General features: G+C 50.6%; 1 protein-coding gene across 9 annotated transcripts in view; it reads right to left on the reverse strand.

The window, feature by feature from the left end:
- Positions 1 to 10,727, reverse strand: part of Bcl11b (B cell leukemia/lymphoma 11B) — a 93,743-nt gene extending 83,016 nt beyond the window's left edge. For 3 of the 9 annotated variants that reach the window (NM_001286343.1, NM_021399.2, NM_001079883.1), the window contains exon 1: positions 9,668 to 9,996. In NM_001286343.1, the coding sequence (NP_001273272.1) occupies positions 9,668 to 9,725 (58 nt within the window). In that variant the 5' untranslated portion in view covers positions 9,726 to 9,996. Of the gene's footprint in view, positions 1 to 8,218; positions 8,520 to 9,667 lie in introns of those variants that run through there. The other 6 variants (XM_006516111.4, XM_011244153.3, XM_006516114.4 and 3 more) reach the window with 6 other exon arrangements.
- Between the last annotated feature and the right edge of the window lie 15,126 nt (positions 10,728 to 25,853).

Below are 25,853 nucleotides of genomic sequence, written 5' to 3' on the forward strand. Positions count from 1 at the left end.
TGAACTGAAGATGTACGTCTGGCCCAGACACTTGCATCTCCCAGCTCCGAATCAACCTCGGAGGATCCAGCCACTGCTTACACAGGCAGAAAGTCCCAAACGCACACAGAGAGAAGAGACAGATGAATGCAGCCATTCCAAGCTCAAACTCTAGATACTGGCCCCCTCCCTCAACCTCATCCTGTAAATTCAGCCTTAACAAGTAAGGCCGAAAAGCGTTCCCCTGAAAAGATACGTGCTTTCCTGAAAAGCTCCAAGCGTCAGGCAGCCTGCAAACCATGACTACCCTCAACACACCTCGATCAGAACAGGGGCAGCAGTTGCTAAGATGTTTGACTCATTAGGAGGAAAATGAATGGACGGATGCAGCCGGCAACTTGCTCAAATGTAAGAGACCACAGGATTGGAGAGGGTTTTCAAATATTAAATTTAAGGCACGTGAGCAAATATATATACATACATACACACAAATACAGAGAGAGGGAGAGAGAGAGAGAGAGAAGAGTTAGATTTTCTTTTACAACAAAACCACATTTTATTTACAAGGCTGGGCCTCCTCCCAGCTGGTTAAACGCATTTAGAGGCAATGAAATCAGGCTTCACAAATAATAATAGGCATCACTGTTAAGTGGAAGAGGATCCCTTGATCCTAAGGCAAACTTCCCCAGTCTCAGCTCCGCTGGGAAGGAATTTGGGACAGAAGACAGAAATGGAGAGGAGCTGTTCACACTGGCTCAGCCAAGCAGCCACCAAACCTCCATCAGAGGGCATTACCTAGCCTGAAAGTCCCTCTGTCACACAGATCCTAGGACCCTGCCTGCCCTGGTCCATCAACAACTATCTTGCACCTGCCCCTCAGGGAATTCCAGCCAAAAGATGAGCTGTCCTCAGGCCATGGGGTGTGTGCACTGCTACACACACACACACACACACAAGTCCTGCACGCACATGGCTGCAGGCACACACCACACACACTCCTACACTCACATTGCTGCAGACATACACACATATATAGACACAGACACACAAACAGACACCACACACACACACATTGCTGCAGACATGGTACATCATGGACTCCTGTCTCCCCTTTGCCTCTGGTCAATTCCAAATCTCTATTCTTAATAGCTAACTCACGGTTAGTACTGTTTCAATAAGGTAGGAGGAGACAGTAAGGAAGGATTGGGGGTGAGGGACAGGTTGCTAAAACAGTGTGCTGCCAGCGTCACAGCCCCCATCACAATGTGCATGCATGTTTACAAGAAATGTTCAGCATCCACCGAGCTCTGCCTCCTCTGACTGGAGACTTTATGCCGGCTACCCAGGAAGCTAGAGACTTGGCCAGCTAGCCCATGCATAGGGAGCCTCTTGTTCTATTCTGGGTGGACACTCAGGAGGGGCCAAGACACCAAGAGACACAGCAACAGTAACACCACCTACACGGCACCCGGCAGAGCACACTTTCTGAGCTCCCATCAATTTTTAATTTATTAGATCCAAGGGAAAATAATCGCCATGGGGGCTGGGGGAGGGCTGACTGGGAGAAAGCAAGAGTCAGTTCTTGGGGAAAAAAAATGATCTACGGCTGGATGACGCAAGGCGCTAGGACGACGACGAAGAGAGGTTTTATGAAGTTCTCCACCTGAGGGGATAATGAAGTGCCCAGAGAGGAGATGGAAGCCAGAATGAGGCGCATGCTGAGAGGATTGTCCCTTTGGGGCCACAAAGGGTTAGGTCCCCAGCAGGGTCCTCCAAGGACCTAAATAACAAGGTCCAGTACAAGACCTATACATTCTAACCCACCACATCTGCACAGGCCATCAGCTCGCTCAGAGGGTTTAGAAGTCCTGCAAGTCCCAGGTGTCACTTCCCTGCATTCCCCTAAGACCCTCCAGAAGCCACCTCCCTGGAGGAATAGGGACACACACACACACACACACACACACACACACACACACACTCCAGGCTGCCACCCTGCCTGCTTTATGTGTACACACTACTCAAATTGAAATTTTTACATTTTTTTGTTTGTTCGTCCATTTGTTTGTTTGTCAAGACAGGGTCTCTCTATGTAGCCCTGGCTATCCTGGAGCTAGCCCTGTAGACCAGGGTGGCCTCGAACTCAGAGATCCACGTGCCTCTGCCTCCTGAGTGCTAGGATTAAAGGCGTGCGCCACCACACCCAACCTGAAACCTTCCCCATTTCTGACAAGTGGAATAAAGACGGAGAGAAATCAGTCAGGTCGGGACGTGAGGACAGAGTGGGTTTCTCCTCTGGGAAACTGACCAGGATTGGGGCTGACATGACCAATGTGGGGCATGATAGAACCTAGTCAGCCTGGAGGTAGGGAGTTTCTGAGCCTTGAAGACGTCCTGGCTACAGGAGTATCCTCACTTATACAGCCTTGGTTGATTGACTCTAGGTAGGGAAATCCTGTGATGGGGACAGCAGACAGGGGACCCCTGTCCGCACAGACTGCCCTATAACAGCCTCACCTTGGGGGAAAGTCAGACTGATTAAGAACAGCCTCTAAACATCTTCTAAAATGCTCTACAGGATTAGTCCAAGCCCCTCCCTCCCACTGCACACAAACACGGTTCAGGAGGCTAGATCCCCTCAAAACTAAGAAGAGACTAAAGAAGGAATAAGGTAATTTACACTCAGGCATTCTCATAGACCCTCACCATACCAAAAAGTTAAAATGAAAACCTACGCCCGGGACAAATGAGAATGAATCAATGAATCAATCGGCTTTGATAAATAAAACAGCTGCCTTTTGAAAATAAGGAAGGGAGGATTAAAAAAAAAAAAAAAACCATCAACGGTAGAACACCTTTTAAACACATTTGCCCATGACACTGCAAGTGCCTTCCATCTTCAGAGCCACAACAGGGCTGGCAATGATTTGATATAAGAGCGTTCTCTGTGGCCAAATGAGAGCATTTGTTTTGTTTAACATTTTGGGTTTTCAAAGATACAGGGGGAGGATTTCCGTGGGTACAGCGGAGATAGGTTGTCTCTACGGGGATCCAGATACTCAGACAGCAAGAAGCCTACAAGGGCAATGGCTCCTTCCCACACCTCCTCTCTCCAGGGTAGAAATTTAAACATGACTCCAACTTGGTCTTCTTTCGTTTGCAGCAGTGCCCCTGTCTGAGTACTTCTTAATGGAAGTAATATTGGCACTTGCTTTCTTAAGTCCCTCAGCATGCTGTTCTACAAGGCCTCTTAGCGTGGATCACAAATGTATTTGTAGTTTAGCAGTTCACTAGAACAAGGTCGTAAAAAGTTACAGCAAAACAGAGGATTTTTTTTTACCCTCTTTTTTTTTTTACTTTGAAGTTACTTAATTTTGTGTGGTCTGGCATTGCATTGCAGTAAATAGTTCGAGCTGGCTAATTCCACACCCAAGCAAATTATCAGCTGCCACGAAGAATGAAAGAGAGGGAGAGAGAGAGAGAGAAAGAGAGAGAGAGAACAAAATTCTAGAATATCAGCAACTACACAAAAGACTTGCATATGTCAAAACACCATCCAGAGTCCCCGGAACACAGCTCTGCTCACAATCTAGCACCATTCTGACAGGAACCAAGAGGCTGCTGTGTTCCCCCTCTCTCCCTAGCTCCTGATGAGGGAGGGCACAGAGCTATGCCCAGCTGACAGCCTGCTTCCAGCCATTTTTTTTTTCAGCACATCCCGGGAAAACCAAGCACTTGGAGTCCACAAACTAGAGGCCTGGGGAACAGAATGTGGGCAAATCTCACAGGTCTGCATGTAGCTCCCCAGGATGGGAGATTTGTGAGATCCAAGGAATCTGCCCCCCTGACAACCCCCTCCCCAGGCAGGATCACATGAGCCATGGTATTAGCAGCTGTATGACACAGGACAACCGTCCTCAGCTTTCTTCTCTGTCTCCTTTCAGACTAAGCAGGATCAAGTATACCTACAGTTAATGAAGTCTTCAGGGCAGGATGCTCTGCCAGCATCAATACCTTGACCATGATCATGTGGTGCAGGGTACAGCCCCCACCCCCCCCCAAAAAAAGAGTTCATTTTTCACCTCTCCTCCCCAGATGTGACATCAGCATTAACTTGGGGACCAAAATCCTTGGAGAGTTTAAGCTAAAAGAAAGGCCCAACCAGGCAGCCAAAGAGTCCTTCCTTCATGAAAAAAGAGGCTCTCAAAGGAAAACGTCTAGCTGCCGGCTGTCCTATCACCCCTGATAATTTTTTTTTTAACGAATTGAATGTCTGTGTTGGTGTGTAATCACAGTATGGGAAGGACCCCAAATTCCAAGGCAAATGATTGGGGCTTCCCATAAACTGAATTAAAAACAAGCAAGCAAAACAAAGCAAGCAAACAAACAAACAAACAAAAAACAGTTCTCTGTAGGCTACAAACCGTTGCCCAGACCCAAGATTGCGAGGTCCTATATTCCTCATAGTTACCCTGTGTTTGCCTCCACGGTATGCTTACAACTGGCCAGACGCAAACATTAAATGAAGTAGAGACACCATCAGATAAATGGCTGGCCCTCTTCCTCCAGCCGATGACAGCTAAGGCTTTTGTCTGACCTAATTTATTTCTCTTTCAGGTTAGAATAAAGCACTTTCCTGTGTCAGGGCAAGCTCTTCAGCTTATCCACTGAACTCGCGCAGACGACTCCAGTTCACTGCGCTGTCTGTGCATCTCACAAACTCTAAAGCTAAGACATCGTAGATCTAGAAACCCCACCATCAACACATACATATCCCCCGGCACTAAATCACATGTTTGGGGGAGCGGTGGAGCATCGTGACATCCATCTATGAAGGGAACTCTCTGAGGTGCAAGGCGCACTGGCCCCAGCAAGCACACACTGCTTGCAAACAAAATCACCCGCACTGTTTGAATTATGCTATATCGTTAGGGAAAGGGTGCTTGCACCCTTAGTTCCGTGGACTCGCGGTGGAGAAGATGGGATTGAGGGCTGTTATCAAATCGGAGCCGAAAGGATCACCATCTATCAGGTTGTCTTGGGTCCACGACCCCTTCAGCAACAATTCACAGTGGTCCCCCACCCCACCCCCGGGGAACACTAAGATGGGCCACCCCTAAAATGATGACAGCTCTTCCCAGACTCCCTAGGTGGACTGTGAATGCTTAAGCAACAAAACAAAATGTTTAGAATGTCAAGACCATGGACAGACCAAGGGGGAGAAAAACACTCATTCAGGAATAACAATTTTAATTGTTTAAAAAGAAAAGGAAATTGGAGGAAAAGAAAAAACCGCCTCCCCACCTGCCAGGTAAGGAGGGGTTTACAAATCGATGCCAATGGCTTGAAAATAGATTTCTCAAACTTATATTCTCATTTTGTCCTGCACAAATCTCTGCAGGAAAATCAATATTACAACTTCACGCTTAAGACATTTTTGCAGCGACACAAACTGCAGCCGCTGCTGTTGCAGCCGCCGCAGCCGGATGTGCTGATGGACGCGGGTTCCCAGGCACAGCGGCCAAGGCACCGCAGCCATGACACGGGCAGCGAGCGCCCCCTAGCTGACGAGAAGCGCTAGGCGCGGCTTGGAGCATCAGGCATTTTTACCCTTAACCAAAAGCAAATGGTACTGAAAGTTTACTTTGGAAAGTATTTTATCACAGCAAGCGACAGAGAGTGCAAAATGGATGGATAAAGGTGAGGAGGATCGATCAGGAATCAAGTGTGATTAGGCGTTCAAAACCTCCTTGCTGCTGTAGGAAACTGGAGTCCGTAAGTAGACTGTTTTACATGGATCCATTTCACCTGAAATTACTGTCAAATGCATCATCGAATGCTGATCTTTCCTCTGGCCAAGGAAGAGCTGCTGGGTCCTTTGGAGTTAAGCTGAAGGGTGCATCTAACCATCGAATCCTAATCTTTCCAAGTCTCTCGGGCCAGCTCCCAGGACTGAACCCCAAGACTGAACAGTTGACTCTATTTTTCTGTTATGAAACACCCTGAAGACTAGATAAAATTTGCCAAAGCCAGGGCTCATGCAGATAGCAGGCTTCCCCCTCCAAACAAGAAACAAGCAGATATACAAAAATCTTTGAATAAGAGAAAAAAAATCTCCTCTGAAAATATGGGGGCTGTTAAAGTGTGCTCGTGGTTGTCTTCACTGGGGTGCGAATTACAAATGAATAAAATTAACCTGGCATGACACCTTTGAAGAACATGTTTTTATTCTCCCGTGGAATCCGAGCTGCTGACATACCACACTTCAAACGACACGGGGTTCCCTTCTGTGCAAAGGGCAGACAAACTTCACTGCCCCTACCCGACTATGAAAAAGAGAAAGAGAAGAAGAAAAAGAGAAAGAAAAAGAAAAAGAGAAAGAAAGAAAGAAAGAGGGCCCATGTCCTATAAATTTATCAGAGACGCAGTTTAGTACGATAAGTGGACCATTATAGGTATACTGTATCCTGAGGTTCAGACAATTGTCAACGTAGCCGCCTTTAAAACATACAACAACCACAAAACCCAACCTGAAGAGGCATTGAATGGCTACAACCAGCCTCACTCTGCGGCAAATCTTGGGTCTCTGGCTGCTGTGCAGGATCACGAGTGCATACAGAAAATTGCTATTCTTCCTCGGGAACCTGTTGGTGGGTTATTGAAAAGTTGGCTTCATTAAGGGCCTGTATAATTGGCCACTCCATTTTACCTCCACGTTTCCCTCAGAAAAACCTTTGAGCTTTTCCACGGACCTCAGACTGCATTTCCTTCTGCCTGACCCTGCCTGGCATGGCTGGTACAGGCCCTTCCTTCTGCCTGGCCAGCGGCTGCCTCCTGCGTTACCTCCCTAGCACCGTTCCCCAGGCTGATCTGTGTTTGTTTTTCCTAATGTCTGTGTCTGCCCTCCTGTTTGAAAAGCCGCATCCATCTGGGTCAAACATTTTGAAACAAACCAGAAGCCCAGATCTTCTTTTCCAGCTGTCTCCCACCCCCTTAGCTACCTCAGTCCTCTTCCTACCCATCCTGCCTGAAACCGTAGCATGCTATGAAGCCCTTCTCCTACCCTGGGAAACATACACCAAGATCAGGGATGCCATTTCTGGGCTTTTTCTGGTTTCCTAGGCCATCAGTGATTCTAAGTTGCATCATCTCCAAAGAGCCTTTAGCTGCTGCCCCACAGGCCCAAGGCTGCCACCCAAGTGAAAACGATCTGCCATGTTTTAGATGGTTTCCTTCAGATCTGAAATCTCACATGGGAGTGACTGCCTGTAGGGGCTGAGATAACACCTGCTCTGCTGGCCAGTCCTTTTGCAACCAGGCCTCCTGTATCCCCTGCTTCATAGCTAGTCACATTCCCCAGGCCACACTGTATCTCCTGCATCCCTGTCTTATCCCTTCTAGGCTGTTTTTCTGAACACCATACGGACCACTCTCCTTGCTTACCCCCCTGAAACAATGCCCAGGCTCCCAGGGTCCCCAGGGTCCCCAGAAGGCAGGTAGACTTGCTCAGCAGCCTGGCCTCCACTGCCTCTTTTCTCCCCAGCACTTCTCTGCCTTCTCTGCCTCTCCTGCAGGTCAGCTGGCTTTTCCCAGATGCTCTGAGAAAGGGTGAGACAGAGAACCAATGCATGGAAGGATGTCACACGAAGCACCCCTGAACCCCCCCCCCCCAGACCCAGCTGCCACCAGTCCCTCTGCTCAGGGCTTGTTCAGGATGTCCCAGGGATGCCCAGAGAGGGACAGCAAATCTATCTGCTTTTCCCCTAATACGGCAAATGCTCCAGAGTTGGGGGCTACCAGTTTCTCCCCCTTCCCACCGACTCTCTCCCCTCCTCAAATACAATTCTGGTAATTATACAGGGGATGGGGGTGGCGGCCAACTGCCTCCCGGACAAATTAGGGTCTGGAAGTGTGGAGGTTTTTAACAACCACTTCACCTAAAGGTAGGGAGGGACTGTAAAATAACCCGTGGCTGCGGCGTACTAAAGCAAGAAAATAAAAGTCAAGTGGTCAAAAGGACCTTGATGAGACCAGGCTCAAATCTGGTTGCAAAACATTTTGTTTTAAATGCAACCAGCAAGTCTCCTTTGACATTACAACACTGAAAAAAAATAAATAAGACTCCCCTTCTCTCCTCCCCTTAAGAGACATCCCTTTCCTAAGAACCTCACTTTAATATATATGCCCCACAAGATAATAACAACAACAACGACAATAATAATAATAATAATAAACGCACAAATTCTTACTAAGGTGTCTGCGGTAACAAAGGAGAGAGGGAACAGCAATAGCTTCGAGCAGATGGCTCCTGTGCTGGGTTGGAGGGGAGGGGAGAGCCCCTTTATATATTTATTTATTTATTTAAATTCTTTAAAATATAACATAAATATTCGGCTCTCGACTGCAGGGCAGCCAGTCCTCAGCGGCGGCCGTCATTCACAGGCTTCTCCAGCTCCAGAGCCGGGAGCCCGGCCCCAACGCAGCGAGGTGAGCGAAGGATTGCAAGATTACAACCTGCCTGAGGTCTCGATGGCACCCAGAGGAAATTTTATTTCTATTGCAATAAAAAATTTAATAAATAAAAAGCAACCGCGACCAAAAAAAAAAAAAAAACCCGCGGGGGAGAGACTCGCGCAGGCTGCGGCCGGGGCTTCCCAGAGCTCTGCAAGCCGACCTCGCCGGTGGCAGCGCGGGTACCCGGCTGGCTCTGGGAGAACTGTGTACCTGCGCGGCTCGCGCTGGCGTTTTCTTTTCTAAATGAACCCAGCTGGGGCGGTGGAAGCTGCTGAGAGTCTGCCCTGCTGCCTGACTTTGCAAGCCCCTCCACTTGCTTGAAATCCGGCGGATTTGCACCGCGACCTGCCTTGTTTATTTAGATGGGAAGATGAAAGATACAGAGATAGAAAGATGGATAAGAGGATGATAGGTATTTTCTCCCCTTCCTTTTTCTTTCTCTTCATTTTTACTGTTATAAGAGCATCCCTTTTTTTTCCCCACTCATGACTTTTTTGTTAACTCGTGGCGGGGATTTTTTTTTCACCAACCCAAAACCTCCCCCCCACACCTTTTTTTTTTTTTTGAGTTGGGGGGGGAAAGAAGACAAGACCGTCCCAGGAGACGGAGGTGGGGAAATGAGGAGGGGGTGCTCCAGCACAGCAAACAGCTGCGCAGCTGGATTCTTTTGCAAATAGCGAGAGGAGGGGAGGGGACGGCGGCTTCGGAATCCTAGCAGCGGCGCGGTCGGCGCCCAGCCTGGCGGGGCGCAGCGACCGGGAACCCGAAGCCCGCGGCCATCCCTTTCCCCTGCGGGTCCCTGGGTCCAGGGCGCTCTCGGGGCTCCGTCCGCCCGCTCCTCCGAGCGCGGACCCACGCGCTCGCCAACTTTTCCCGGCTCCCCCTCCCCCTCCACTCCTCGGCCCCCTCCCCCTCCTCTCCAAACCCCGCCACCAGCGCCGCCGCCGCCACACACGCCGCTTGGAGGGCCGAGCGTCCGGCCGGGCTCGGCGCGCACAGCCGCCTGCAAGCCCGCGCGCCCCCTCCCCGGCCCGGAGCCCGCGGCGGCTGCCCCCGGCTGCAGAGAAACTTTCCCAGAACCCCACGCTCGGCCGCTGCTCCCGGGTTGGTGTCCCCAGCCCCGGGCGCCCGGAGCCCCAGCCGCCGGCCCTTCGCGCGTGCGGCAGACACTTACGCGTGATGAGTTCCCTCTGGGACAAGTGCTGCGGGTTGCCCTGTTTGCGGCGGGACATTGCCCCGGCATCTATTCTGGCATCGCCCGGAAAGCTGCACAGATGCGGGCCGGGGAGGGGGTCTGAGCCGCCGCCGCCGCCGCGCCTCCTCCTCCGCCCGGGTTGGTGCCTCTGCCCTTCCTCTCTTCCTCTTCCTCCTCCTCTTCTTCTTCTTCGTCTTTATTTTGCTCTTTCTTCTGGGCTGTGTTTTTGTTTTTGTTTTTGCAAAAAGAAAGAAGAAAAAGCCAGGAAGATGGCTTGCTCTAAAATAGAGAAAAGGCTAAAATAAATTATAAAACTGCTGTTGCTCGCCGCTGGCTGGCCGGTTTCTTTAAAAATATATTCTTTTGGAGGAAAAATATCTCTCACACTTCTTCAAAGTGCTTGGCCTCTTAGACTTGTAAATGTCTTCTTGAAGTTACGCCGGGTTTTGCACCGGCCTCTGACACTTTTCTTTCGGGGTCTGGTAGGTGGAACGCGCACTTCCACCCAAGGGGAGGGGGGAGGAAAAAATGCAAACAAATTTCAAAAAAGCCAAAAAAAAAAAAAAGGCAAAGAAAACTTGGGGACTTGTCTCGTACCCCCTCACCCCGCCCCCTCAAAAACCCAAAAGCAATGAAAAGCTGCCTTGGTTCGGCTCTTTCTGGGTTTTCTGCGCGCTGCCTGCTTTTTTTCTTTCTCGGAGGCTGACCCCTCCGAGGCTCTGGGGGACTCCGGGAGCGGCTCCTTCCCGGGTCACCTGGCAGGCTGGCGCCGGCCGGAGGGGCTGCGGGTCCCCGCGTGCGCTCCCCAGCGCTGCCCGGCGCCGCGGGCCCAGGGGGAGCGGGGCTGCGGGGCGGCTCGCCCAGTGCGCCCGGGTCGGTGCGGGCGTGGACGGGAGCTATAGATTGCAACGTGAAGATGGCGGAGTCCGGGTTCTCCGGGAGCTCTCGGTCTCTCTGTGGCTGGGGCTGCCTCTGTACAATGGGATAAAATTCAAGTTCAAGTGCGGACGTGACGTTTAATCTGCTCTAGAGACAAAAAGACCCAGAGAGTCGGAGCACTGGGGGCGACTAGCGGTGGCTTTTTAACATTGTACCCTGTAAGAGAACAAGAAAGCACACACCGAGACACGCGCGCGCGCACTCACACACACTCGCCAGTGCGCACACCCGCAACCCAGGCCGGCCGGCCACACGTGCAAACTACTGTTTTTGTAAGCTGGTCTTATCACCGAGCACCGGTAGCGCAAAAGAGGGTGGGGGGGGATAAATAAAATAAAATCTTGTCCCCACTCACTCTTCCTCCCCCGGGAGCCGGACTCCCTGAGAAAGGGGGCGGAGTGCTGTGTGAGTAACTGAGGTACACTGAGTCCAAGCAAGTCCAAACCCACCCACTCGAGAAAGAGGGCTGGAAACCACGGGCTGGGGGAGACTGAGGCGACAGATAAAATTGTTTTCCTTCACTCTCTAGAAAAGTAGTTACAGTTGGTTTTACTTATTTGGAGAGGGGAGCATTTTGTAGAAACTTCCAAAAAAGTGTCTCCATATAAACCGTTGGGGGTTGGTCGTCTCAAACAACAAAATTAATGATACTGAGGGGCACAGTGGGGGGGGGCACATTTTGTTTGAATCCCATTCCAGAAGGGTTCTTCGCCCTTCTGGGCCCCATTAACTCCTAGGGGTCAAGCACTGCCCCGCCCCCACACCCTAGTCTCCTTGGGAAGCACGCGCTAGAGGGACGGGTTGGGGGGCACTCCACGTGGGAGAAGTCTGGGACTCACAGACCCAGAAGTGGGCGTGGTCAGCGCTGGGAAAGGAGGGTGCCTCGTAGCGGCGACCCCCCCCCCAATTCCCTCCGTGAAATCTCTGCAACCTGGAAGTCGTCCCCCTCCTCCATCGCCCGGGATCGGACTTGAAATTGCTTGTCCGACCAGGAAGGACAGAGCCGCCTTTTCAACCGTTTGATCTCCAGCCGGCCAGGACAAGGGGAGTTGTGGGGGCCTGCCCGTGGCCCGGGGACAAGGCCAGGCTGCAGTCCCGAATGCACCGCCCCCTCCCGGCGCTCTCCTCCTGGAGACCAGCTGGGTCTACTGGATAACCTGGCCTCCCGCGCTGGGCGCGCCAGTAGGCTGGACCCCTCTCCCTTCCCCGGCGGCCAGGGCGGGTCGGGGCCTGGCTGGGGCTGAGTTTTGTGGTGAGCCTGGCTGCACCACCCTCACTCCGCCCCAGGCCCGGCGCCCCGGCTTCAGCCCAGGGATTGGCGAGGCTGCAAGGCCTCCAGGCGAGCCGCCTCTCCCGGGGCCTGCTCCTCAGGGGGCACCTGGGCTTTTTGTTCATCCTGAAAGCCATGGGTGGGGCCATGGCACCAAGGAAGAGGCGTAGTGCTAGGAGCAAGGAAAGAAGGATCTCTCTTCCCTTCCCACTTCACCCAAAACAATCACTGTACGATGTGCCCCGGCTTGCAGTTTCCAGCGCTTATGGACTGCAGGGTCTACCGACCGAGGCGAGGCTGAGATGATGCTGGTTGGGGGAGGGCTTGCACCTCCTTCCGCAGGCCGCGTGTAGCCGCCCACTACCACACACACATGGGCACCCCTCCACGTGGTCCAAAGTCTGGAAGCGTCTCCTCTCAACCCATCCCGTCTCACTGGAAAAAAGAATTCTAGGAAAGTGGCCGAAGTAGGAAAATAATATAACCCACACCCACCCTTTAATAAACTTCCCAAGAAATCCATAAACTGCCCTTATCCGCACACCCCCGCATCAATTTGAAAGATCAACTAGCCTTCTGTCTCTTAGACTCGCAGATGGGAAGGAAGGCCAGAGAAGGATACGACTTTGCCCAAAAACACACAGCACATCAGGGGCAAGTCTGGACTTAAGACGCTGCGCCCTGCCCAAGGCAGCCTGCCACCATGGGCGCGAAATTCAAACACGGCCCTCACCTTCTGGGGGAGATGGCTACGAGTACGGGGGAGCGAGCCAGGGGCCCGGGTCGAGGGAGGAGGAAGAGGGGCTCTTTCGGAAAACAGGGAGCTTAGGGGTCCAGGAGTCAGCTGCCTGCTAGAGCACGGGGGGACCGGGGACAGGGCAGCGGGAAGCAGCGGCCGCAGTCCGGACTGACCCCAGCAGGTCCTCCCCGGACCACGCGCTACCCCGACGGTGGGAAGGCGCGCGCGCTGAAGGCTGGTGCAGGGCCCGAGCTGTCGCTGTCGCCGCCGCGCGCTCCACCTCGCGGCCGCCAGCAAGAGGCCGCCCTGCCCTGCCTGTGCCTCCTCCTCTCCCAAGAGGCGCCCGGGCGCAGGCAGCAAGCGATCCCAGCTGCCACTCCAGTCTCCTCCTTTTCCCTCTGCCCGTCTGGCACGGCTTCATTTGCGCTGAAAGCTGTTAATGTCTGGTCTCACAGCTCCCCCTTTAGTCTTGCGGCGCTCCGTGTCTCCGGTTCCCAACCAGATCAATAGCTGCCTCTCTGCCGACCTTGACCTCTTGCTCGACCCGCCTGACTTAGGCCTCGGGCTCCAGGGTATCAGCTCTGGCTCTCTCTGCGCTCTGTCATACTGGGCTGGAAATCAGTAGCGTTTGCTCAGGACCTTGGGTCAGGCAGGTATATCCAAAAAAATCCTTACACAGATCTACCCACCTACGACGAAGCATTGTTTAGAATAAAGTTCATTCACACACACACACACACACACACACACACACAGAGGGGTGGGGGTGTGCAGGTGGCTACCCAAAAGAGTGAAGGTTCAAACGTGGGCCTGAAGCCCTTGCATAGAACCTTAGCATCATTTCTCCTGTACCTGCGTTTGGCCTACTGTGTGCTCTACTCTTGACACAGACCATAATCAGATAAAAATAAATGAGAGAGAATAAATATGAATGTCACAATGCTTTGCTCTTTCTTGCCCAGCTTCACACTGCTTTCTCAGAGTGAATCTCCACAGCCTGCGTCCCTTTAAGGATAGGGGAGTCGTCCTTCACAGAGGAATTGTTCAAAAATTAAAATTAAAATTCTCTTCACCGAATCAAAGTGCTTTTTTTTTTTTAAACTTGCCTGGGGTCCTAACTCCCTGCGTGTGCTCCGTATGACAGGCACAAGTGAGGGCAGACTGGGCAGAGCCTTGGTCAAGCTTTTTGCTTAAAATTCCTTGAAGAATTTTCAATCCTTTAGGCACAGACTGGGACCAGTGGAAGAGTCTGTAATGTTGTCTTTGCCTTCTGAGCTGTTATATTTTATCTTATGTCTTTACGAAAATCTGGATCGATCTAGATAAGCGCGGGGAGGGGGGCGGGGGGGGGGGGGGATGGGAAGTCCTGGAGTCCTTGCAGGAAAAAACAGACATTCCGTTTGTTTTTGTTATCTTCTCCCAAGGATCCTCCCTCTGAAATGTAGACAGATAACTTTGGAGCTGTCTGAAGTCCCAACAACACAGCTTTACCAAATTGGTTTCATTTCTGGTGCTTTAAAAAAAAAAAATCTGTGCAAAGAGAAGGCGAATCTTCTCATTTTCACAAGTGTGGGGCAAACTCAGAAGTAAGCTATGCCTGCTGCTTCTGTTCCCCCAGGCTCCAAACCTTATTGACTGTGAAGACTCAGAAAACTCAGTGAACGCTCTGATCGGAGCATCTACACCTTTTTGAGAACAGAAGCCCCCAGCCAGTCCTATACACACTAAGAAGGCGCCCAAGATGATCTTGATGGCTTTCCTGGTGATTTGAAATCCTTTCAATTTAATTAACATATTTAAGATGTGTGTGTGGTTTGTGGACTCCGTTCTCTCCCTCCACCTGTATGTAGGGCCCCAGGGACCCACGTCCTCGGGCTTCTCTGCAAAGGCCTCTGCTGGTTGAACCATCTCTCCTGCTCTGCTTAAAACCATTCAGGGATCAAATCCAGACTCCTCGGTGGTCAGGAGAGGCCTGGTAAGTGGCCCCGAACGCCATCTAGAATCACATGTACTTCCTAGTTAAAGGGAAGGCTTTGCTGGATAACAGAGGGTTTAGGCCTTGGCAACTAAAGGCTAAACAGGATCCCCAAACTTGCCTCTCACTCTTCTTCGGTTTGTTCTTGTTAAATTTAAGATCCAGGCTTTTGTTAAGACATGAGTCATTACTTCTTCTTTTCTTTCCTCTTTCTCCCCCCCCCACCCCCCCACCCCCGCCAAAAGAAAAGCTTAGTCTTCAGACCATAGTGGATTTTTAAGAATCATTTAACTACTTGAAGTAGGCTGAAATAGGCTTGGGGGCTGGGGGAATGAGACAGAGGTAAGCCTGCCTGCTTTCTTTAAGTCTGCAGCCTGGAAGACTTAGAAACAGTTTCAGTGATCCTGATTCGTACTTTATTTTCCCTTTTAAAATATTAAAAAGCAAAAAACAAAAAACAAAACGTGCCCATTCCTCTATATCTGAAAAAGGACACACGCCCACACTGAATGTTCCTAACTCTGCCCCTGTCATCAGAAGTGATCCTGAATGGCTTGGTATTAGGGGATCTGGAACTATTTCTACAGCCTTCTCACCGAGTTTGGAATTTTCTTGCCTTGCTAATTTTAATTCTTTAGTTGAGTCATCAATTCAAATTGGGCAGGGAAACCATCACACAGTTGGGAAAGAGCCTCACCAAGCTTACACTCTCTCCTCTCACAGACAGGGGTCAGAGTGAGGTGGACCTAACTCCACACGGGTGTGTCATGCGCAGGACGTACCTGCTGCTATTCTGGGTCTTAGCATGTCTGGTGGGACTTAAAAATGCAGAGGGGGCCATTTCCCTGAAGATGGTGACATTTCTATTTCAGACACGCTGGCACATGGCACCCACACTGGGGCCTGAGTTCAGTGATCTGGTGATGGAGCAACCTGCCCTGTTGAGAGCAGAGGCCAGGGTGTGCTCAGAAGGGTGAAGATGGTTCATTTGGGAAAGCATCAGGATTCAGAAGGGAATTTTCAGTTCCAGCTCTGGCTGTCAGGGCTGTGGCAGAGAACCAGGGCGACAAGGAGGTGCCTGGTGACAGGAGATGGGGAGGGCTGGGGAGGGCTGGGGATGGTGGCAATTGTGAAGATCACCTTCCCAACGAGGGTTTGATGAGGCTGTGAGGATTAATTAGTTTGTATCCTTAAGCAGTATGAGAAGGAGGAAGTTTCAGGAGATGTTAAGCTTAGAGTTGTAGACAAGTTTGATTCAATCGAGAGCTGCCCCCACCCCCAAGGCCCAGGCTGTGAAAACCCCTATCTGTGCAGTGATGTACTACAAGGGAAGTGAGGGGGAAGGAGGCCTTGGGAAGAAAGGAGCATGAGTCAGTCAGGCTAGCATCCCTCCTGAAAGGCGCAGCTAATGAGAACAGTGCGAGGGGGTGAAAAAAAAAAAAAAGAAAAGAAAAACACAAGAAAGAAAGGAAAAGAAAAGCCAGCCAACACCTTGCTTCAGTTGTGCCTTCCAGAGCTGGAAAGGCTGGAAGGGGGAGCTCATCTGTTGTTCTGCCGTTTTAGAAACAGCCACACACATGCTTTCGAGTGAATTCAACAAAGATAGCTTGCATCCTAGAGGCTAGGGCTGACGGCTTCCCTCCTGTTTAAGGGGATGGCTGGGACTGAAAGCCCATTTGCAAACCAGGCTGGACAGGACGGCTACTGAGGGTGGGAGGCAACATCTCCACTGTGTATAGAAGTTAGCGGTTGTTTCGGATTCAAACATGCATTGTTGGGAAGGGGAGGCAGAGATATCAGGTGTTCAGGTTACCCTCGGGCGCAGAACGAGTCCAAGGTCAGCCTAGGCGGCATGCGACTCTGTATTTAAAAAAAAGAAAAGAAAAGAAAAGAAAAGAAAAGAAAAGAAAAGAAAAGAAAAGAAAGTGTAATATAAAATAAAACAACATGTACGTTGGCTAGAAGATGCACTTTGGGTACCATTTACAAGGCAGACAATTTACCACAACAAAAGACAATGAATGTCCCCCAAGGGAGAACTGATACATACATACAGAGCACTGTACATTCTGATATTAGTTTAATCTGCATCTTAAAAAAAAAAAGATTTCCCTGTGATCTTAAGCCTTCGGGATCTTTGAAACAACAATGGCTTCTAAAATATAGATGTGATGATAATATTCCCCATCTGAACTTGCAACAAAGCCCTTCCCTCCCCCACCCCCCCACCCCCCCGCCTTGTGCTCGCTTCCTCCCACAAGTGTGACAGGGAGTACCAACAGGAGCAGAGGGGCCCATTTCCGGCCTGTGTCCAGCTCACCCCGATGATCTGGAGCCTAAACGGGGCAGATTTATGGCCAATTGTTAAAAATCTGCATTTGGACCCCCAGATGTAGATGGTAGCTTCATCAGCTGCTGGGATTCAGCACAGGCATCCGTAGCTTCATTATTCCTATCTGCTTAACAGGAACAATTAGAGAACAGAAGACTGGGGAGCCTGTTTGGGGACCGGTTCGGTATTGTACCCAGACCACACATTCCGGCTGGGAAGGAAGACAGTAATGTATAAAGCGTTAGTGGATTTAACACTGTGCGCCGTGCTTGGGGGATCGAATTGTCAATGTTTCTGGCAAGAACTCACACTCCAATTGAAATCTATCACACACCTTAATTAGCTCCGGGTACCTAAGTGCACCCAACCCAGAGGCAAGTTGGAAACCAGAGGAAGAAGACGGGGAGCTGGCAAGGAGGCGGTGTGGGGCGTGCCCCTCGGGGCTCCGTGACACCCCCATCCCACCCCTCGTTTTCAGAATGGAGTGCACCAGCCACAGTGCTAGAGGACACAATTGTGACTCACCACCCCAGCCCCAGAGAACGTCGGTGGGAGTCGTTTGGATGGTTCACCCACGTTGACTAAGGAGATGAGGCGAGGCTATGGTGGGTGACTCGGGGCTGTTGCCGGCAGTAACTGGAGCCCTTTTTTTTTTTTTTTTTTTTTTTTTTTTCTGAGCCAACCATCCCACCTGGACCTCGGCACAAATTATTGTTTTCAATTACCACCTGTGTATTCCTTCCCATGCAACTTATTGATGTAAAATTACTGCTACAGCGGTATAAATAAGTTATACCGCAGTTGTAAAATGGAAGAAATTTTGTTGTAGCAATTATGTTCAGCAAGATGACAAAATAAATTTCCAGAGCTATGCCTGCAGTAACCTGGGGAATTTAAACCTCATAATTTCCATTCATTTCAGATAATTTGGAGTAATTTCTATATGTAATAACTTTGTAATGAAAAACAGCAGTACTGAAGTGATTTCACTGTTTGCTCCTCCTATGGTATACGTGGCACAAAATAAATGATAAAAATAATATTTCCTTTTTATATGTGTGTGTGTTGAGTAATTCCTTCAGTAAAAATCATAAACTAATACCCGGACTAAATCTCTGTCCACAAAATGAAAAATAAATTGAGTTAAAGAAGTGAGAGAGAATGGAAGGCTTTGGATGTTTTATTGTGACTTTATTGAGTTGTCTCAATCCCAGGCCCCTCCTGCTCTCTGAAGGTTTCTGTTCCCAAGCAAGAGATGCAGAGAGGCAAGACCCCCAAACTGCCATGGCGGGGGGGGGGGGGACTCTGGAGAGATCCCCCCAAGACTGGAGGACCTCTCCAGGTAGCCACTTTGTACCCCTAGCGTGTTCAGATTGTCACTCTTTCTTCCCCTCCAGGAGCAGGCTCAGGGACATGGCTGACCCCCATCCAAGTCCTTATTTGAAAATTAGATTTATCTGTTTATAATTTTTTTTTTTGCAGATGGGTGTTTTGCCTGCTTGTATGCATGCATGCATGCATATATGCGTACCATGTACGTGACTGGAGCCTGCAAAGGTCAGAAAGGGACATCAGATCCCCTGGGACTGGACTTAGGGATGATTGTGAGCCACCACTTGGGTGCTGAGAACTGAATCTGAGTCCTCTTCAAGAGAAGCAGATAACCTGAAGCACCGAGCCGTCTCTCCAGCACGCCATCAAGGCTCTGACAGCAGTAGTCACCGACAGACACTAGGAAGGGCCTGCTAGGTTGGACAGTGGCCGAGTAGGTTCTGACATATTTCCTCCTTTAATTAAAGAGTTGGCAAGGTGGCACTGTGTTCCCCCACCGCTCTGGTGCCCTGCCAGACCTCTGCCAGTGACACATGCGACTGATGCACAGGGCCTCTGAACGGCACTCGCTATTCATCAGAAGCTCCTACGGAGCTGTTAGAAGGTGACAGAAATTACAGCATCTGCATTAGCTCCAGGCTCCATGCAATTAGCCTCTGCCACCACTGCGGCGCCTATCAAGGGCTTCTCCTAAATGAAAAATGGAAACTGAGTCTAAAGCTGGACTTCAGAAGAGATGGCCAGACCCGTAATTCTGACTCTCCTCCTACCAGCCCTGAGGGCTCCGTACTGCCTGGGGTTTCAGCCCTGCCTTCCCGCCACACTCTCAGGATGCAGATGGGCAGGCATGGGCTAGGAAAATGTACTCGCTTGCTGAGGAATGGAAAATGCATGGGCATGGTTGTCTCTCGTTTAGGACCCTCTTTGTCACCCGGCCTCAGCACACCGGAGAGCTGGCAGTTGAGGCCTCCGCCACACAGGAGCTGCATGATAGAGCCCTGTGGCTTCTCCTTGGACACAGCTTGACTGGCGCACTGTGATCGAGAGGTAATTGTACTTATTAGCCAGTACCAGGTTCTAGTTCAAACAAAATCTACACTCCATACCTCACTCCCTCAACGTCAAACGAAAGGCGGTGGCAGCTATCTAGACTGGGGACACTCTAGCCCCCGAAATGTATGTGTGGCCTGTGTTCCTCTTACCAAGGTCATCACTACAATCCTCTCAAGGCCTGCCGGGTCACAGGAACACTGTCTGAAAACGTTTGTCGGGGGTTTATATTAGTAGCTCATCCCAGGAAGAGAGAGACCATCCCGATTACACAGGGGATGCTAAACTCAGGCTCCAAGAGACAGAACCCAAATCCCCCAGGCCTGTGGCCGTATAAACATGACCCTGTCCTCTCCCCAGGCCCCATGGTTACCATCCTCCAAGCAAGAAGCAGGGACCAGAGACATCACTAAACCTGGGACTAGAATAAGGGTACCCAAAAGTCAGTGGTGAATCAGGACACAATGGAGAGAAACAGAATGAGAGTTCAAAGGTGAGCCAGCTCTGAACTGAGTGAAGACACCTGGTTAACAGAAGAGATTGGCAAGGCGTAGGGTAGTAAAGTCGTGGCCTTGGCCAGGAAAACAAACAGCAGAGAGGAAGTGGCTAGGAGCGAAGGAGGAGAAGGCCTGAGGCTTTCTCTCAGACAGAAGGGAACCGAGGGAAAGAATCCGAGTACATGGGGCCCGACAGAAGGTTCTGCTGGAGGAGAAATGTCAATCAGGCAATCTCCTGATGTGGGAGTAGAGTTTGAAAGCATGCAAAGCCCTTTTGACTCTTGGCTTGAATCTGTCCTTCCCACAGCTTTGTAAGATGTAAGTACCAACATGGCGCCTTCATCCTCACAGCAGTGGGTTTGGATCTGCCAGAAGCTACAAGGCCTGGGGTGCTAAGCAGCCAGCCTCCTAAGCATTCAAGAACCTCCTGTGTCAGGCCCCAGCCTTGGTCAGGAGTCCCTCCGGTAACTATGCAGAAAGCCCCCAGCACAGGCCACGCACAGGGTACGCATTTAATAAACCAGAGGGGGTGCTGTAGAGGTCAATATGCAACGTTCAAGTGTACAGCAATTTGCATTCTGTTCAATCCAAGGTACACATCTCAACATTTCCATTCAAAAGGAGAAGTTTCCCCCAGATTCTGTGGCTATATTCAGATAGTATTGATAAAGCAGCTTGTCCTGATCTGTCTGTGTCACGGTAGCAAATGCCTGGAGCTGGCAATTTATACAGACTGAAAATATAATCCTCACTGCTCTGGAGGCTAGGGGTCAAAGGTCAAGGCCCCCGCGAGGATTTCCAGGTTGGCGCTGGAGGACGAACTCTGAAACTCATACAAAGAAGGCAAGTGACAAGAGTCCCGTCCCGTCGTCCCCCCCCCCCAGCCCTTTTCAAGGTCCTAACCCATCTGCGATAATTGAGTACTTTTTAATGTCTCATAACGAGAAAGAAGGATCAGTATGAACTTTGAAGGGTGCGGGTACAAACCACCATGGCGCACCTGCTCAGAGTCATAGACCAGGCTGAAGTTCAAGGCTCTCCAGAGGAAAAACTCCTACAGAGACTTCACCACGAAACTGACAAACATTTACTAATACCTAGTAGGAAATGTCCCCGAAGCTGTCCTCAGAGAGTGCAGACAAGCTGGCCTGAATGCCCTCTTGGGAACAGTGGCAGAGCCTAGTGGCTTTATTCTCCTTCCCACACAGAAAGCAGCCTCGCTGGGCTCTCTGCTGGGCCAAGCTCAAAGTGAGGAATGTCCTCCCAGGCCTCCTCCTCCTTCCCACCTTCTGTCATCCGGGGAGATAATTCATTTATGCAGTGCTCGCAGAAGACTGACATTTTCAACTTTTTTAGCAGAATAAATTTATAAGGTAAATTAGGGGGTGGGAGCCTGGGTGTCCTAGGCAGATTCAAACTGGTAATTACAGAGGGCCTAATTATGCATTCACTCCAGAGCCTTCTGGAATGGGGAAGGCTACAGGATAACTCCTGTTCTCCCCGCAGCGCAGCGGACCATCTCCCAGAACCTCCTGGAAGCCTTGCACAAGTTCTGCTCCTATCTCTGAGCCTTCTCCAGAGGCCCTCATGTCCTCAACGCCCACAAGACTGTGGAGCAAACGCTCACTCTGTGCAGAGCTCCCAACCCCTGACTCACCCCCACACCTCCTGTGACCACCAAGAGCCAAGAACCCTAACAGCCCTCAGACCAGGGGCCACAAATAAAACACACGGCACAATAGCAGGCAGGAAACTTGATATTTTTCTCTGTTCCATTTTTACCCAAAGTCCATCCAGGAGTTCTAGATCCAAATCTGTCACCTCAGAGATCAGTGTGTCCTGTTCACCAACATGTTTGTGGGACCCAAACTCCGTGGACACAAGGACTATGCTGTGTCAGCTATCGCATCGGAACTCAGCTTGGCCTCAGCACAGCCAATGAACAAACAGACAGGAAGGAAGGATGGAAGGAAGGAAGGATGAGAGGAAGGAAGGAAGGAAGGAAGGAAGGAAGGAAGGAAGGAAGGAAGGAGAGAGGAAGGGAAGATGGAAAGGACAGAGAGGAAGGAAGGAAGGAAGGAAGGAAGGAAGGAAGGAAGGAAGGAAGGAAGGAAGGAAGAATGGATGGAAGAAAAGAAGGAAGGACAGAGGGAGGGAGGGAGGGAGGGAGGGAGGGAGGGAGGGAGGGAGGGAGGGAGGGAAGGACAGATGTAAGGAAAGAAGGGAGGGAAGGAGAGAGAGAGGAAAGGAAGATGGGAGGATGGGAACGACAGAGAGGGAGGGAGGGAGGGAGGGAGGGAGGGAGGGAGGGAGGAAGGAAGGAAGGAAGGAAGGAAGGAAGGAAGGAAGGAAGGAAGGAAGGAAGCTGTCGATGGCCTGGCAACAAGAGAGCTTGGCCTGTCCCACCTAGCACAGCGCACACAGCTTTTAAAGGACTACGCCTGCTTTGAGTGTAAAGCTCTTCTCGGTGGCTCTTCATTTCACACTGCGCTCTCTGGTCCCGGGCATCTCAGCATTCACTCTGGGTTACTCTCTGTTGTGGACTGGAGTGTGTCCTCCCCCAGATATGTTAGCATCCTAGAGCTTATGGCTCTCCCTGTGCTGTGACAGACCTTGAAGTTAAAGGGCTCTCACTGTGGTTGAGGTTGCCGTGAGTGTCCTTCAACCTATCACAAAGGAACCGAGGCACAACAGGGCAGCCGGGAAGCAGAGAGCATGGGTGCCTGTGCCTGCTCCTGGCTTCTCTTCCTCTCTGAAACACCTTCAAGGGGATTTGACATCTACTCCCTCAACACCCTACGCTGTTATCCCTGCAAGGCAATCCAGCTGCACAGGAGCCCAGCCTGAGGCCAGAGGTCTTGGAAAGCAGGCTGGCATGAAGGGAGATGTCCCTGCGTGGTGCAGCTGCAAAGAGAGCATTACAAGAACTGCCAGATGCCTGAGAGCGATGGACAGAAGACACCCTGGGCCAAGCCGTGCAGGCTTATCCCGACATCCCATCCGAAACCCCACAACAGCTTTTGTTCCTCTCACCGCCTAGTTCAGGCTCCAGTTACTACCACAGGGTTTGGTTTAAATAACAGTTCAGTACAGGAAATATTGGGGGGGGGGCTGAAGGATATTCACGGTGGCCCTCAAATCACACCTTCCCTGTGACCACATAACCAGCATCAACATGAAGCCAATCCTTAAAGTAAGATACGTTCAGCTCTGAACCTCTGCAAGCCCTGAGGTGTCAGCTTGCTGTGTGTGGTCAGGTTCATTTTCATGGTATAGCCCAGTGGTTCTCAACCTTCCTGACGCTGCCTGCAACCGTTCAATGCAGTTTCTCATGTTGTGGTGATGCCCAACCATAAAATTATTTTCATTGCTACTTCATAACCGTAACTTTGGTACAGTTATGAACAGTAGTGTAAAAACCTGATATATAGCATATCTGATACGTGATCCCTGTGAAAGAGTCATTGAACCCCGCCCCAAAAGGGTTGCAACCCACAGGTTAAAAACCTTCGGTATAGACACTGAAAAGTCTCCAGGGCTGGAAGTGTTTCTTCACAGCACCCCCAGAGTCCCACACACTGGCTTTGGTTAAAACCTGACCTACTTTGACTGAGAAGTGTTTCAATTTCACATTTCTGCACATGGCCCTCCAACCTTGGCCCCTGCAGGAGAAAGTCTGAAGGGCATCTCTTTGTCTTTCTACTGCCCCATTCAGCCGCCACTGCTGGTTGACACTGCCTCCCTAGCAAGCATATGGAGAATTCACACTTCTGAGAAGCTCTGGGTTCACACTCGGCCATGACCCCAGTGCAACTTTGACCAACCGTGACAGGCTGATTTAACTTAGGGGTCAAACTGTGATCTTCAAGTGGAGTTGAGTGCAGGGCAGAGACTGCTCTCCCACAATACACTGGGCAATGGCGGCACGTGTGACATCTGCTTCCCCAACACCCAACACTGTTAGTTCGGCCGTGTCCCCCTACACAGCACAGGGACCAAGATGGTACAGTTTGCCAAGGGAGCGCACCCAGCAGAGGCAGTCCTTACTCTGTCTGCCTTGGTTGGTCAGGATGAGCCAAGCTGTGCTGCTAAAACAACCAGCCCCTGTATACAAAAGGCTCCCGCTAGGGAAATTCCGATCTTGGCTCACACACCTTTCTGTGGGCCTCTTGCTCAGCTAAGCCATATCTGATGATCTCCAGGACAATCATACACAGGAAAGACTCAGGGATGTTACAGGAGCTCTTAAGCCCAGAAGTGGTACCTAGCTACTTGTGTCCATAGCCTATTGGCTAGAGCCAGTCACATGACCCAATGTAACTGCAAAGGAAACTGGGAAATGTATGCAGGCAGGTGAGTATCTGTGAGAGCTGTGCGTAGGTATTGCCCTAGGAATGTGCTGAGCTATTCACAGTGAACCAAAATGTTAAAGGAGCCTTCAGGAGTCAGCTGAGGACAAGGACAAGGCCATGGGTAAAGGAAAGAGAGAGGAGCCAAACTTCATCACTAACTGTGTTTAGGCTTTGCTTTCTGGCTGTTGAGTTTTCTCTTCCTGCCCTCTGCTATTTACCGACTGTGACTGGTTTTTTTTTTTTTTATCACATACTCACTGAGCTGGCCCCACCCCACAGGAGAAGGATGAGGCCTCCCTGGATGCAAAGATGTCTTGGTCTAGAAGCTGCTTCCCTTCTAGTGCAATCTGCCACTGGGAGCAAACACACCTGAGAGACTGAAAGGTGATCTGTTAGCTCCCTAGGAAGAGAGGCTCCCAGACAGTGGCCCTCTAATCCTGAAACTTGTTCATCAGACATGTCAGTCAGGTGGGAGATGATGTAATGGCGCCCTTCAATACCTCAAAATAGTGTTTGATGGGTGGATTTGGAGCAGAAATTCTAAGCTGGAAAGAGCCAGGAGAGAAAGCAGTCCACCTACCTCAAGAGGGAGTTAGAGGCCATGGGTGACAGAAATGATTTTTGCCAGCATAATGCGTGGACCTGGAGGCAGGCCTCAGGCCCTCATTTCCAGGCCCCTGTCAGTATCTATACCTACTACCCCATGCCAAATTATTCTTACTCTGTCTTAGGCTGTCAAGCAACACAAGGGAGCCATGTTTGTGGAAGAACAGGAATTGGTTTCTAGTCAGCCTGACAAAGGCTTGGAGAGGGGGTGTTGGGTGACCCAGGATGACACTGGGCAACGGGGTGGAGCCTAGTGGAGACTCTTCAGTCATTAAAGAGGGGGAGGGGAGCCACTTATTCCTCACAGTTTGCAGCCAAGGAAGGCCATAATGGAGTCTCCAGCAGGTCCGGGGGCTAGTGAGTGAGCACCCACTGTCTGGTTTGTCAGCTGTCCTCCTGAGGAGTCCTCAGCAATGGAAAGACAGCACGACAGTAATTTCTGTGTTCACTGGTGTGACAAAATACTTGACAAAGTCCAGGGAGGGTGTCTTTTGGATCACAGCGTAAGTGTGCAGTCCATCACGGTGGACAAGACATGGTAGCATGACCATGACATAGCTTAGCACACGTGTCCAGTGTCAGAAATCTAAGAGAGATGGATGCTAGTGTTCAGCTGTTGGCTCCATTTTATTCAGTCCAGGGTCTTAGCCTGGGGCATGGTGCTGCCTACTCTTTAGTTAACACAATGAAGATAGTTCTTCAGAGATGCCCAGAGACGAATCTAATCTAGGTGATTCCCTTCTAGGCATGCACTAGGCTTGTTTTCTAGGTGATTCTAGAGTCTGTCAAGTGGACATATGTGGTGGTTTGAATGTGTTTGGCCCAGGGAGTGGCACTCTTAGGATGTGTGGCCTTGTTGGAACAGGTGTGACCTTGATAGAGGAAGTGTGACACTTTGTGAGGAGGGTTTTGACACCCTTCTTCTAGCTACCTGGAAGCCAGTATTCTGTTTGCCTTCAGAATGAGATGTAGAACTCTCAGCTCCTCCAATGCCATCCCTGCCTAGATACTGCCACGCCTCCCACCATGATGATAATGGACTGAACCTCGGAGCCTGTAAGCCAGCCCCAGTT

The sequence above is a fragment of the Mus musculus genome, chromosome 12, assembly GCF_000001635.26.
Source record: "Mus musculus strain C57BL/6J chromosome 12, GRCm38.p6 C57BL/6J".
NCBI lineage: Eukaryota > Metazoa > Chordata > Mammalia > Rodentia > Muridae > Mus > Mus musculus.